Here is a 12781-nt window from a genome sequence, read left to right on the forward strand (position 1 = left end):
ACAGGTGGACCTGTTGCAACAATGAGAAGTACAAGTTGTCATGTCCAAAACGAGCTTTACAATGTTGGTGTGGGGGAGGGGAATGGGGGGGAAGGAGAAGGATTGGGATTGGGGGGGGGGGGGGGGGGCTGGGAAGGGATGTGAAGGGTAAACAAAGGAAGAGGCTGCAATGCTTGGTAAGAAATGTATGCATTATCCTGCCCATGTAATTGTAACCCCCTCTGTACAAATAAAATAAAATTAAATTAAAAAAAAAAGCTGACCAAGTCAACGTGACTCTTCCCAAGCAGGCTATGTATTTATCACAGTTGTGCAAAAAATGATGTCATGTCCTACCTGCCATCCTATATACAGGTGCATTGCTCCAATGACTAGGAGTATGAGTTCACCTCCTTCTGCATAAGCCTGACCAGTGTTCAATGGGATGAAGTCAATTTGGGAAGCTGTTGTTTAGTGATTCCTGTGCAAGCTGCATCATACATGTAAAAAGAAATCAAGGCTGAGGGTCTTAGATGTTGACAGTGGTCATTTATCTCTGAGCCAAACTGCTATTAAATGATTCAATCTAGAAGAGTCAAAATTTCAACATTCTATTCTGTCACTTTCTACTCAACATCTTTTCCTATTCATTGTCTGTTTTCTTGTGAAATTACCCATTTTCTTTTACTGTTAGAAAGAGAGAAAGAGAATTTTATTTTTGCCATAATACCCCAACACATGTGTGCACTTCAACCAGCATGCTTTACTGCTTAGACTTGGGAATGATCCAGTCTGGCGATATGCTTGTCATGTGTATTTATACACACAAGCTCACTCTGCTGGCAACTTGCCAGCCTTTGGCCGCTTGCGTATGTTTCCCCCTTTCTACCTAGTTTGAAGGTTTCTATTATCCTATGACTATTAGCTGTACTACTTCATGGGGTATAGGGGAAAGTGAAGGCGTATTGCTTACGAATCAACACTTTTTTACTATACCTTCCTTTTTTTGGGTAAATTATACAGAATTTATTCACAGAAAGGAGTTCAGAAATCATTGTTCTAGCAGAAGGTAGAAAATTGGTTATGTGTCATTGTGAAATAACCTTAGTTTATTAAGCAAATGTGTTTTATGCTGACTGGTGTCAGGTTAATCTTTGTAAGGTATAGTTCCTTTTAAATGGTAGTAAGTTAAACATGTCTCCATTAGACAAAATGTCTAACTTGTTTTCCTAATTCAGTTTTGTAAAGAGAAATTTTAAGTCTCACTCACTTCCAAAACAGATAAAAGATACTCTGGTGTTTTCATGCCTGACCAACTTTTCCTACATCTATCAGTCAGCTAAATTATGCACCTCATTTTAGGAATCTTCCCTGACTTACTCAGGCTAAGTATATGCCCCATCTCCATTTTCTCCTCTCTTCCTACTAGAAATATGTTTAACAAAAGTCCTCTTAATTACAGTATTAGAAATGGTAAGTCCCTATATCCTGATTCATTATTATATTATTGTACTTCGTATAAATTCAGGAATGATCTCATTTTATCTTTACTTACCCAATGTCTGATACAATTACAGTCATATGGCAGGTGTTTTACTACATGCTTTGGAACAGATGGATGGGTAGATGCATAAGTTTAAGAGTATCTTTATGCTTAAAGTTTGATTTTAATACCATGATGATTCCTGGTGTTGCACTACTAGAACCTGCTGGTAGTGTAGTAACACACACTGTGAAACCAAATTGTCTCTCAATCCCTGCATTGTCAAATCAAGTTCTGGTACTATAAGCAAGATACTTAACCTCTGTGCCTCAGTCTCTTATAAAGCAGCAGTTTTGATAATTTAACACGTGCTGATTTGAAAAAATAAATAAAATTTTAAAATACCATCAGGTATATTAGGAGGATTATATATACTTAATGCAAATATATTCAACATAATTAATTATGTAAATGACATTATATACATATATGCATGCATATTACTTACTTGGAGCAGTATTTCCTGCCTAGTAATCTACAGTTTTTCTCAAATTATTGTGCAAGTCAAAAAAGAGAAGTAAAGTCCTACCATGCGGCACGATTTTCTACAGACTTCTTGAAAACTATGTTTTGATAAACACAGAAGATGAATGGAGACTTAATTATGCTTGACAAATTCCCAGGGTTTTGAGCTGTGAAAGGATGCCTGTGTTAAAATACTCTGTTTGTTAGGATTGTCTTGGGGGATGGAATCTAAAGCCAATGTATGTCCTCACTGGAGCTAGTAACAGAGCCCAGTGGAACCATCGGTGAGACCACAATGTCAGGAGAGCCCAATTCAAGGAAAGGCTCTTGAGATTTCTGTGAGAGTCCAGGTTTTTATGCAAATCATGGCATAGTATGCATAGAGGTAACTTAAGAACCACCGTATATATTGTTGAGGTTTATGGATCAGCTTACTTAAGACCCTTTTTTGGATTTTCTACCTTTGATAGATATCTCTATCTTCAAACAGCTTTCAAATAAACCTATAGTTGTCAATACAGTTAATGAATTTTGGTTGGTTTTAGGCCTCAGCCTTGAGGCTGGGAAGGTGGCCTAGCTGTATAATATGTGCCTCTCATGCATGAGTCCCTGGGTTGGATTCCTCAGCACTACGTACACAGAAAAAGCCAGAAGTGGGCGCTGTGGCTCAAATGGTAGAGTAGTTAGCCTTGAGCTGAAGAGCTCAGGGCCAGCGCCCAGGCACAGAGCTGCACGACTGACCAAATAAATAAATAAAAAGGCCTAAGCTTTTACCCCAGTCTTAGTTAAAGCTTTAGTAGACCTGAGGACATAAGCCAATGATTTCCTTTATTAAGCACTAGAAAGCAATAGAAATAGAAAGAGGAGGTTACAAATAGGAAAACTATTTTTTATTTAAAATTTTAACCACTGTTCAGTTGAATTCTGCTTTTCTAACAGAGGATTGCAGCCATCAGAATTCAGATAATCCAGATTTTTTGTTTGTTTTAGTTGATCTCCAATTGATAAAATGAAACTTCTTCAAAATAAATGTCTTTCTTAGCTATCTACCTGCTTGGTCTCAGAACCAGACTTCTCTACAGAGTCCAGTGTGTTTAAATCTTCAAAGAATTGTATGTCTGAATAAATTAAATGTCTCTCTACATGCTTTACAGTGGTAGCATTCTATGAAAAAAATAAAAAATGAGTTGAAATTAGGGAGTTATTTACATCTGGCTTTGTCCTCTGGTGAGAGCATTTGGATTTGAGAGCTTGTGGCATCTTGCCAATGACAAATGGAGGCGCTGAGATTGCCTTCCCATCATACGCTACCTTTTATGGTGTCCAGGGATTTCTTGCTCTCCTCTGTGACCCAGCTGCAAGACAGCTGTTGTTTGGATCCCTGCCCTTCTACTCTCACAAGACACCATCCTAGCTATCCCCAGAGGGTTTAAACTTCTGCAATGCAAGGGTCAACACTGAGACCGATGACGCCAAGCAGCACCCCATACTATTGCTAAATGGTGTGGATAAAGTGATCTAATGAATGCTTACTGTACTGATCATGACAAAGAAACCACACTCATTGACCAACAGCCCATTGGAATTTGTTGCTAGTAGCTAAGATTTGAGGGTTTTGTCTACACTAAATTATTATTGTTGTTGTTTTGCCAGTCCTGCGGCTTGAATTCTGTGCCTGGGCTCTGTCCCTGAGCTCTTTTCATTCAAGGCTAGAATTCTACTACTTGAGCCACAGCGCCACTTCCAGCTTTATCTGTGGTTAATTGGAGATTAGAGTCTCAAGGACTTTCCTGCCCAGACTAGCTTCAAACTGTGTTCCTCAGATCTCAGCCTCCTGAGTAGCTAGGATTATAGGCATGAGCCACTGGTGCCTGGCCATGCCTTTCTTCTAAATACAGGAGTTGTTCCGTTCCAGACTTCTAACTCAGGTGCGTTCTGCTGTCCTTTGCCTGTTCTTCTGCCTTACCTTTACCCCTTTGTTTCCCACTCACTTGGAACACCATGAAGTGTTTTAGTGTTCCTGTCATAAGCATTCCTTTGTTACATTTCTACTTAGAAATGCTGGGTTTTGTCATTCAATACATTGATCATTGCATCTTTTAATTTTTAGATCAAGCATCAATTATTTTGGAAGCTTTTTCTGTATACTCTGACTAGGGTCAAACCAGCTGTTTTTAGACCCCTTTGTGGTGGTTGTTTGTTTTTGTTTTGTTTTTCATACAGCAGCATTTTGTAAGCTTCATCAGAGCAGTTGTGTCTGCTCTTATAGTCCATTTTTGTAAATCTCATTATCACAGTACTGCTTACCTGGTATGTACCCAATCAATATTTCAAGAGTTCAAAGAAGCAATGAATAAATTTAATGAATTACTCATTCTTTAAAAATTAAAATCAGTTTGATATTTTTATTTTTTAACTCACTTGCTTATTTCTAAGACAAACTGCTTGCTTATTTCAAAATTTGGTGTGTTTTAAAATTCAAAAATATTTTCCTAATTTTAAAGTAGAAGTTGTTTTAGGGTATGTTTACTTGTATTTTGCTTGAAAGTGGGAGAAAAAGGAGGGAGGGGTTACAATGTTTGACAAGAAATGTACTTACTACCTTATGTATGTAACTATAACCCCTTTGTACATCACCTTGACAATAAAATTAAAATTTAAAAACAGCTGATTCGATCAAATTTTCTTCTTGTTTCATCTTAGCTTCTTCAGACATTTTAATGAAATTTCTGAGTACTTCCTTATCAGCTAAGAGTTATAAATAATGAGATGTTGGTTTTGACTTGACTTCAAGTTCAGTATAGCAATACAATATAACAGCCTAATTAATTTGTCCAGGTGAAGTTTTAAATGTGACTGTATCTGATCAAATTAATTCTCTCTAATGAAATGTTATTAGAATATATGTGATGGACTCTTCTAAGCTTAAAGGTAAAATACAGAAATGAGCAGATGTACAAGGGAATAATAATTATAATGAGAAACCCAAGTAATCTAAATAACTCTAGTTCTGTAATAGTTGTCTGTTAACTTTTTTATGTTTGCACTTTAAAATACAGTTTTGTTTTAATCTACATATAGCATATGGAATATGCAAATAACAGTAGAAAAATTGGAGTTGTGAATATTATATATATATATGCATAAGACAAGTTATTTACAACTTAAAGTAATCTAGTATATTTACATTTATTATTGCTATTTAATTATTTTCTACTTTTTAACTGAAAATATTACAATGGTAATATATTAAGGTGAGGATTTCCCTTTTGATCTATTTTCTGTGTTTTCAAGGGTCGTAAGAATGAGGCTGAAAAGTTCTTCTTGAAGGCTATTGAGCTGGATCCCACCAAAGGAAACTGTTATATGCATTATGGTGAGTGTTTGATAGTTCTTCTGTCTCCACCACATTTGCTGCTAACTCTGGTATGAGATTTAGGCTTTCCTCGTACAGGACATTTTGAGAAGAGATTGACATTGCTATTGTAGACCTTTGTCTCATGTTGCTTTCTGCCCTTCCCATTCAAAGTAACTTTCAGTGGCTCTCATTTGGGAAGGCAGTTTTACAGTTGTTTCTTCAAGAGCAGTGTTTAAATGAGGTCTCAGGAAAACGTTTAACTCCTTGCCTGATGCATAGTTTGCAAGAAAAAAAAAGTAGGTTCTTTTTCATTTTAAAAGATAATATATTGTTCCTTAAGCATGCCATTTTGGAATTCTAGAAGTTTACACTTGCGCCTCAAAGTCTTGCTTTCTGGAAGCAAGATGTTCACTAGCCTATAAATGCTTAAGAGTGCAGCCAAGGATAAACTGTCATGGTTGTAAAGAGTGGCTGTTGCTTTCCCTTTAGCCTTGGCCTTAATCAGTCCAGAATGAGCTTACATAACAACCCTGTCACACTCTACTCTATCATTAGTAGTGAGTCATGTGTTTAGTGAGGCACAGTATCCCTGGTTTGGTATTGGGTAAGATATTCTTATTTCTCCTAGATTTATAGTTGGTACTGTTTTCAAGGAGCCAAATTGCATTTTTTTTGACAATCCCTTGGCAGAGAAATGTATTTTTTTATCACTATTGGCTTTGATGTGTTAGTTATTTTGAAGAAGTAAACCTAAAAGTGGATAGAAAATACATCTTAAGGAAATAAAGCTAATATGGCTTTAGAATATTAATGCCATCTCCTAGCATCTAACTTGTGAAAATAAACCAGTGAGAGGCTATAAGGGTGAAAGAATGGAAATAATAAAATGAAGGAAACACTTAGCCAACCACAAGCACTTATATTATTGTATGTATATGTTTATAAGCCTAGGGTTGATGCTTTATCTTTCCAGTGTAGTGTAGGATATGATTGTATACAATGTATTACATAACCACTCCTCTCTTGGCTCTTTTATTGATGTGTTAAGATAGCAGTCAACTAATTTGAGTTTGCTGCACAACTTAATTTGTATGGGTTTTCCTGCATGAAGTATTTAAATTAGGACTTTTTTTCATGCATAATATTTTGAGTAACCCTATGATGTATTATTTTCCCTGAGCATTGAAGAGCCACATGTCATGGCATTTTAGGAAACAGGATTTTTGTTCCTTGCCCTTCTTCTTGTATTTGTTTGTTTAAAACTAATGATACTCATTGTATCTTCTAAGCTTATTTCTAATTATTTTATTATAGAGAATATAGGTATTTTTCACAATGGGTGTCTTTAAAAGTTACTATTATTCCATATGAATGCCAATTGTTTCAACACTGCATTAATTTCAATAGTTGATGCCTTATTCTGCCTGTCCATCTTTAGGAACTTTTATTTTATATTACATCATGTCTCTGAATTTTCTTTCTCAGGGATGTTTGTAGAGAGTATTTTTCCCTTGAGAATTTTGTTTTGACTTAGGAAAGTTCAAGAGCAAGTGCAAGAAATACTTTATCCTGTACATTATTTGGAAAATACTGATAACATATGTCCTTAAATTCATGTTTAAAATTTAATTTTCTCTAGTACCCTTGGAGTGTTTTAATTTTTTTGTCATATGCATGTTATTGGAAGTCTGTTTCTATTCTCAAGGAAGAATGGTTATCTGAAGTATAATTTTACAAATTTTGTGAATTTTTATGGCATTACATATACTTTCTTACTTGGACATCATAGATGAAAGGACTAAAATGAGACTTAGTAGATTTACTTAAGTCACATAAATTAAAAATAGACCAGAAGCTGTATATAAATACTTGGTATTCTTTATTTTTCTGTGCTTTGGTTATAAAGCTACACATTTAAAGAATCTTAAAAATTTTTATTTAATGAATTGATTTTTATATATTGGCATTTTAGTATTAGAAAATTATTTTTCAATTAATATAAGCCTTGTATGGACAAGGAGATTGAAGCCTTGGGCAGTGGGGTTGAATTAAATATGCTAGGTCCAGCAATTATTGTCATTGCTTTATCTTCTGCAACATATAATCTCTTTGTTTACAACATTTATAGATAGGCTGGCAGATAAGCCTCGCTTTTGACTGGTATATCCTTCATGCACAGTTTTAGAGCATCAAATGCATATATCATGATTTAGCTTAGAATGGTTAAAGAACATTTTTTTTTTATTTTCACATTTACAAAATGTGTACACAAGGTACAAGACACTCTTCTCTTTTCAGGAAGTGCTGTGTCGGAAATAAACATGATGATGTTATCTTCAGAATGTAATGAGGTGGAAAGTGCAGTACTTCCCAAGACTAAGTAGCGGAGTAAGGCATCTTTGAGGATATCATTATTTGAAATAGTGGAATGTAAGCCAAGTATTTGAAGAGCCAGGTTCAGACAGAAGAAATAGGAGGTTCAAAGGGTTCAACAGAAAATCAGTTTTTAAACAGAGGATCATTTTATTCTATCTTCCTCTTGAGCCCACACAAAATGGCAAACTTATGTTCATAGAGGAGAAAGAAAGCTCATGTGGCTGGAGTATATTAAAGCAGATGGCAAAGTAGGAGTCGGTGAGGCTACTAGGGGAGGAGAGGGAGAGAGCACACAAGGCGTTGCAAATCCAGCTAAGTAGCTTGCCTTGCTTTCTCTGAGGAATGGCAGGAACCACGTGAAGAAGACAGGATTATAAAAAAGGTCAAAGTAGAGTTAGGCTTACTTCATTCAATATGTTTTTTTTCCAAGTCTTTCCATTTCCTAACAAATGGAGCGCTGTCATTCTTTCTGATGGAAGCACAGAATTCCATTGATATATATGCCACATTTTCTTGATCCATTCATCTACTGAGGGGCATCTGGGTTGGTTCCATATCTTAGCTATGGCGAATAATGCTGTGATAAACATAGCTGTGCCGGTAGCTTTAGTGTGGCCTTGTTTCTGATCATTTGAGTAAATGCCCAGAAGTGGGATTGCTGGGTCATGAGGGAGCTCTATGTAAGCCAGACGCAAAGAAATATAGATCCCATGAGGGTTTCCCTCATTTGCAAAAATTAGCATATGTCTACGATAACTGTCAGATGAGCAGAAAAGCTCAAAAGCTATGTACATATGACTATATAAGATGATGCTAAGTGAAATGAACCCCAAGATATGGACACAAGACATCTTTCTTTGTTGTTGTTGTTTTCAATGTACTATGTGATGTTTTTTTGTTTTCTCTGTATGTTCATTCCCCTATGGCATATCCCCTGTTGTCACTGTCCTTGATTTTGGTACCCTGCATCTTGTATATACATTTATCTAGTTTGGGGAGGGGAAGGGGAATAACAAAATGCTGAAACAAGGTCACAGGATGACCCATTGCAACAATAATACCCACAAGACAGTATATATTGAAAATGAACTTTACAACTTTGGTGAGGGGGGAGGACTGAGGGAAGGGATAGTGGGAGAACAACAAGGGAAGGAGTAACAATGTTGGACAAGAAATGTACTCATTGCCTTACTCATGGAACTGCAACCCCTCTGTACAGCATCTTTACAATAAAATAAAATTTTAAACATAGAGTAAGGCAAATCCTCTCTAGAGCTATTGCTGTATTAGCCAAGAGCTAATGGGGGCTTGGAGTAGGGAGTTATTAGGAATGTAAATATTTATATTAAATTTAAATATTTCCCTCCTTTAGAAGATTCTAAATTAAGAATATGGAAGGATCTGATTTTTATTTCTAGGCCATCAATATCTAGCATATTGCCATACTCACAGTGCTGTGCAATAAATGTTTATAGAGCTCCGTTCTATAACTGAATCCAGGATAGAAAGTTTACCAAAAAGAATGTTCCATTTGAATTTTTATTATTTCTCTCCAAAAAAATGCATACTACGATTATCCTGCCATTTCTTGCCAACTTACTGGTTATAGATATTCTTAGGGTGTTTATACCCACAGATTGAATGAATAAAAACACTTCCTCAGCTTAAAAATAAATATTTAAATGAAATATATGTGTTTTGAGTCTTTTTAAAATGCTTTTGCAAATGCCAATGAAAATGCCAGATGAGTGAATTTTTTATGGCAAATTCACTCTTGGGTGATTATGTGCTTTTAGTTTGCTTGTTAATGATGAAAGAGACATGGAATATCATGCACTTGAGACTAGATAGAGGGGGAATTGGAGGATTATATTGACTGGGATGGTGATTAGAAGATGATGTTTAGAAGGACAGTCATTTACTTGTCATTTGCTTTGAATCCACTAGTTTTATGTCTAGTGGAAGGCATTACATCAGCGATTGTCTTCTTATCCTTTAGACTTGTTTGCAGTTTTATTAAATTGGTTTGATGGGTTACTTAAATGTTGGAATCTGTGGTACCTATAGTCTTTGGAGGTGAAACTAGATGCTCTGGAATTGAGACTAGTCACATTTGTAAATCTAAGAGCTCAGATTTTAAGTTGTCTTTATCAGGTATTCAATTTTTCACTCAATCATTTTTGTGTTGTTGTTTTTTTTACCTTTAAGTAGTTGTACAAAGGAGATGCTATTCAACAAAGCAGTAAATAGGGCTGGAGAGGTGGCTCAGTGGTAGAGCGCTTGCCTTGCATGCCTGAGGCCCTGGGTTCAATTCCTCAGCACCACATAAACAAAAAGAAAAAAGCTGAAAGTGGCACTGTGGCTCAAGTGGTAGAGTGCTAGCCTTGAGCTGAAGAGCTGAGGGACAGCGCCCAGGCCCAGAATTCAGGCCCCACGACCGGACCCCAAAAAACAGAAAACAAAAAAACAAAGCAGTAAATACAATGTGTCATGATCCATGTGATCCTTTTCAACATTCTCACCTCTCAAATCTGTATGAAATAGATTTCCAGCTTCATATTTACCAAATACTATGTCAAACACAAGAACGAGTAGCAAAAGATAACCTCCAATGAAGTGTGGCAAGGAAAGCACAATTTGTAAAAAAAAAATTATTATTTTAATTACCAGTAGTTTTAAAGAGCAAGAAGCAACATAATTAAAGGGTGTTGATGTAAGGGGGTTGTTTAAAATATAGGTGAAATATGCCTAATAGATTTACATTTACCATATATTTAAAGAATGTGAAGGAGCTCACTCACAGAAAATGAGGTAGAAAGGAGCGAGTGTGATGAGAGAGAATGGTCAGGAGTTTGCTATCCCTTTTTCTACCCAGAATACAGAGAGAATGGTCAGAGAAAAGCCACATCATGATGTTCCAGAAATAGTGAGAAGAAAACTAGAATTGTTTCCATAAAAAAAGGAATGTCCAGATTGTGCAATCTTTCAGATTATGAACACCTACCAAAGAAAATTAGTGGTTTTCTATATAACCATTAAAAATATTGCTAAAACTGGGAGTCCATTATTCCAGCATTCTTCTTTTTAATCCCCCAAAGAAGTGTAGAATTTTAAACCTAATAATTCAGATTAGTTGGCTCTACTGTCAGTGTTAGAGTCATGAGAACACCTTACACATGTGTCATATTGCCCTCTACCTAGTTTCCTCACCCTTGATTTTTTTTAATGTGTGTACAGGTACTGGGGCTTGGATTAGGTTCTGTCCCTTAGATTTTTGCTCAAGATTACTGCTCTACCACTTGCGCCACAGCTCCATTTTAGGCTTTTTGATGGTTTGCTGGAGTCAAGAATTTCATGGATTTTCCTACCCGGACTGTCACGAAACCATGTGCATGATTCTCAGATCTCAGCCTCTTGAGTAACTAGGATTACAGACATGAGCAACAGTGCCTATCTTCAACTGTGATGGATATGAATCATAAAACCCCTATGAGTTAGGGATAGGTTCCATTCATATTTGGCCAACAAATAAAAGTTCACAATTTTTAAGTGACTTCATGGTCAGAAACATTCAACATAATTTGTAGTAATTATTGAAGAACAACTTGAGAAGTCTCTTTCCACCTGCAAGTGCAGAATTTGCCATTAATATCATATTCTGTTTTTCTCTAGGATGATTTGTATATTATGTTATGTAGGTTTCATTTCTTTTTAAGTAAGCACTATTAGGAAGGAACTTATTAAACTATTAGGTTTGAGCATCTTAACATGAATATAAAATGAGAGGCCTGAAATATGTCATGGCTTGAATTGATGGAAGGTCTGTGATTATATTTTATTCATAACTAAAACTACTTAGAAAAGATAGTAATGGAGTGAAATAGACTGTTGTGTCATTTTCATGTTAGTCATTTCAAAAACAGAAATTAAAAAATTAAATAATGAACTAAATTAGGATATTGCCTTGATTAAGTGAAAATATATTTTAGTGGCTCTCAGCAAAATCACATTGATTATAATTATGTTAAATGCTTAATATGAAAATATGTGTTTTATTTGAGTGTTTGCTATTCTTTTTATTACTCCAGCAACAGCAGAGGAAGTTCAGAGACGTATGATTAGATTAGGAGTATTCTAAAGGCTGTTTCAAGTATTTCTCTCATCTAAGACATTGTGTGTGTGTGTGTGTCTGTGTGTATGTGCATGCACAAGCATGTATGTGTGTGCTGCTTTCAGGCTTGAATTCAAACCTGTGCAATGGCTTGTCTTGTTTACTCAGGGCTTGCACTTGGACTCTTTCAGTCATGCCTCCAATTCCAGATTTTTTTTTAAATTGGGTTTGTTGGTTCTGAGTGGTCCTGAACCATGATCCTCAGATCTCAGCCTCTTGAATCTCTGGGATTATTGAAATATGACATTATCTATTTTACAGATGAAAGAATTAAGTTATAAATAATATTGCTCATACATTGAAATTCTTGTGCCTAATAAGTTGGCAAAGCACAAATTTGAGCTCAGGAGGACTCCAAGTCCCCTACTTTCATGGTTTGGCATATGCTTTCATATGACATGAAATTGTGTTTCAAGTGGTAGAACACCGACCATGAGTCAAAAAGCCTGAGGAGAGAATGAGGCCCTGAGTTCAAAAATAACACTCATAAATAGGTCATCAAGGCATAGAAATGTGAAAGGCCCAGAAGGAAGACATGAGCCTATGGACAGAACACTGAGAAGACGAGACAGATACAGGCTTGAAGACTCACCTTCCACACCCAAACTCACCCGCATTTCTTTTTAATTCTCAAAAACGAGTACCTCAATTTTATGAAGAAATACATCTCAATAAAATCCAAAAATTCAAGGCTTACTCTATGACTAGTTTTCTGCAATTATTTAATAGAACTCAACATGTAAACTTTAAAAGCAGGAGGATCTTGTGAGTTCAAGGCCTCTACTACACAGGGAGACTTTCTCTTCGAAAAGAAAAGAGAAAAAGAAGAAGAAGAAGAAGAACAACAACAACAGTAACAACGACGATGACGACGAAATAAGCAAAAAGA

At 35.9% G+C, this 12781-nt stretch overlaps 1 protein-coding gene across 1 annotated transcript in view; it reads left to right on the forward strand.

The window, feature by feature from the left end:
- Window positions 1–12781, forward strand: part of Tmtc2 (transmembrane and tetratricopeptide repeat containing 2) — a 350008-nt gene that overhangs the window by 260413 nt on the left and 76814 nt on the right. The window contains exon 8 of the mRNA XM_013020555.1: window positions 5282–5363. Coding sequence (XP_012876009.1) covers window positions 5282–5363 — 82 coding nt within the window. The remainder of the gene's footprint in view (window positions 1–5281; window positions 5364–12781) is intronic.

The sequence above is a fragment of the Dipodomys ordii genome, unplaced genomic scaffold (genome assembly GCF_000151885.1).
Source record: "Dipodomys ordii isolate 6190 unplaced genomic scaffold, Dord_2.0 Scaffold3, whole genome shotgun sequence".
NCBI classification, from domain to species: domain Eukaryota; kingdom Metazoa; phylum Chordata; class Mammalia; order Rodentia; family Heteromyidae; genus Dipodomys; species Dipodomys ordii.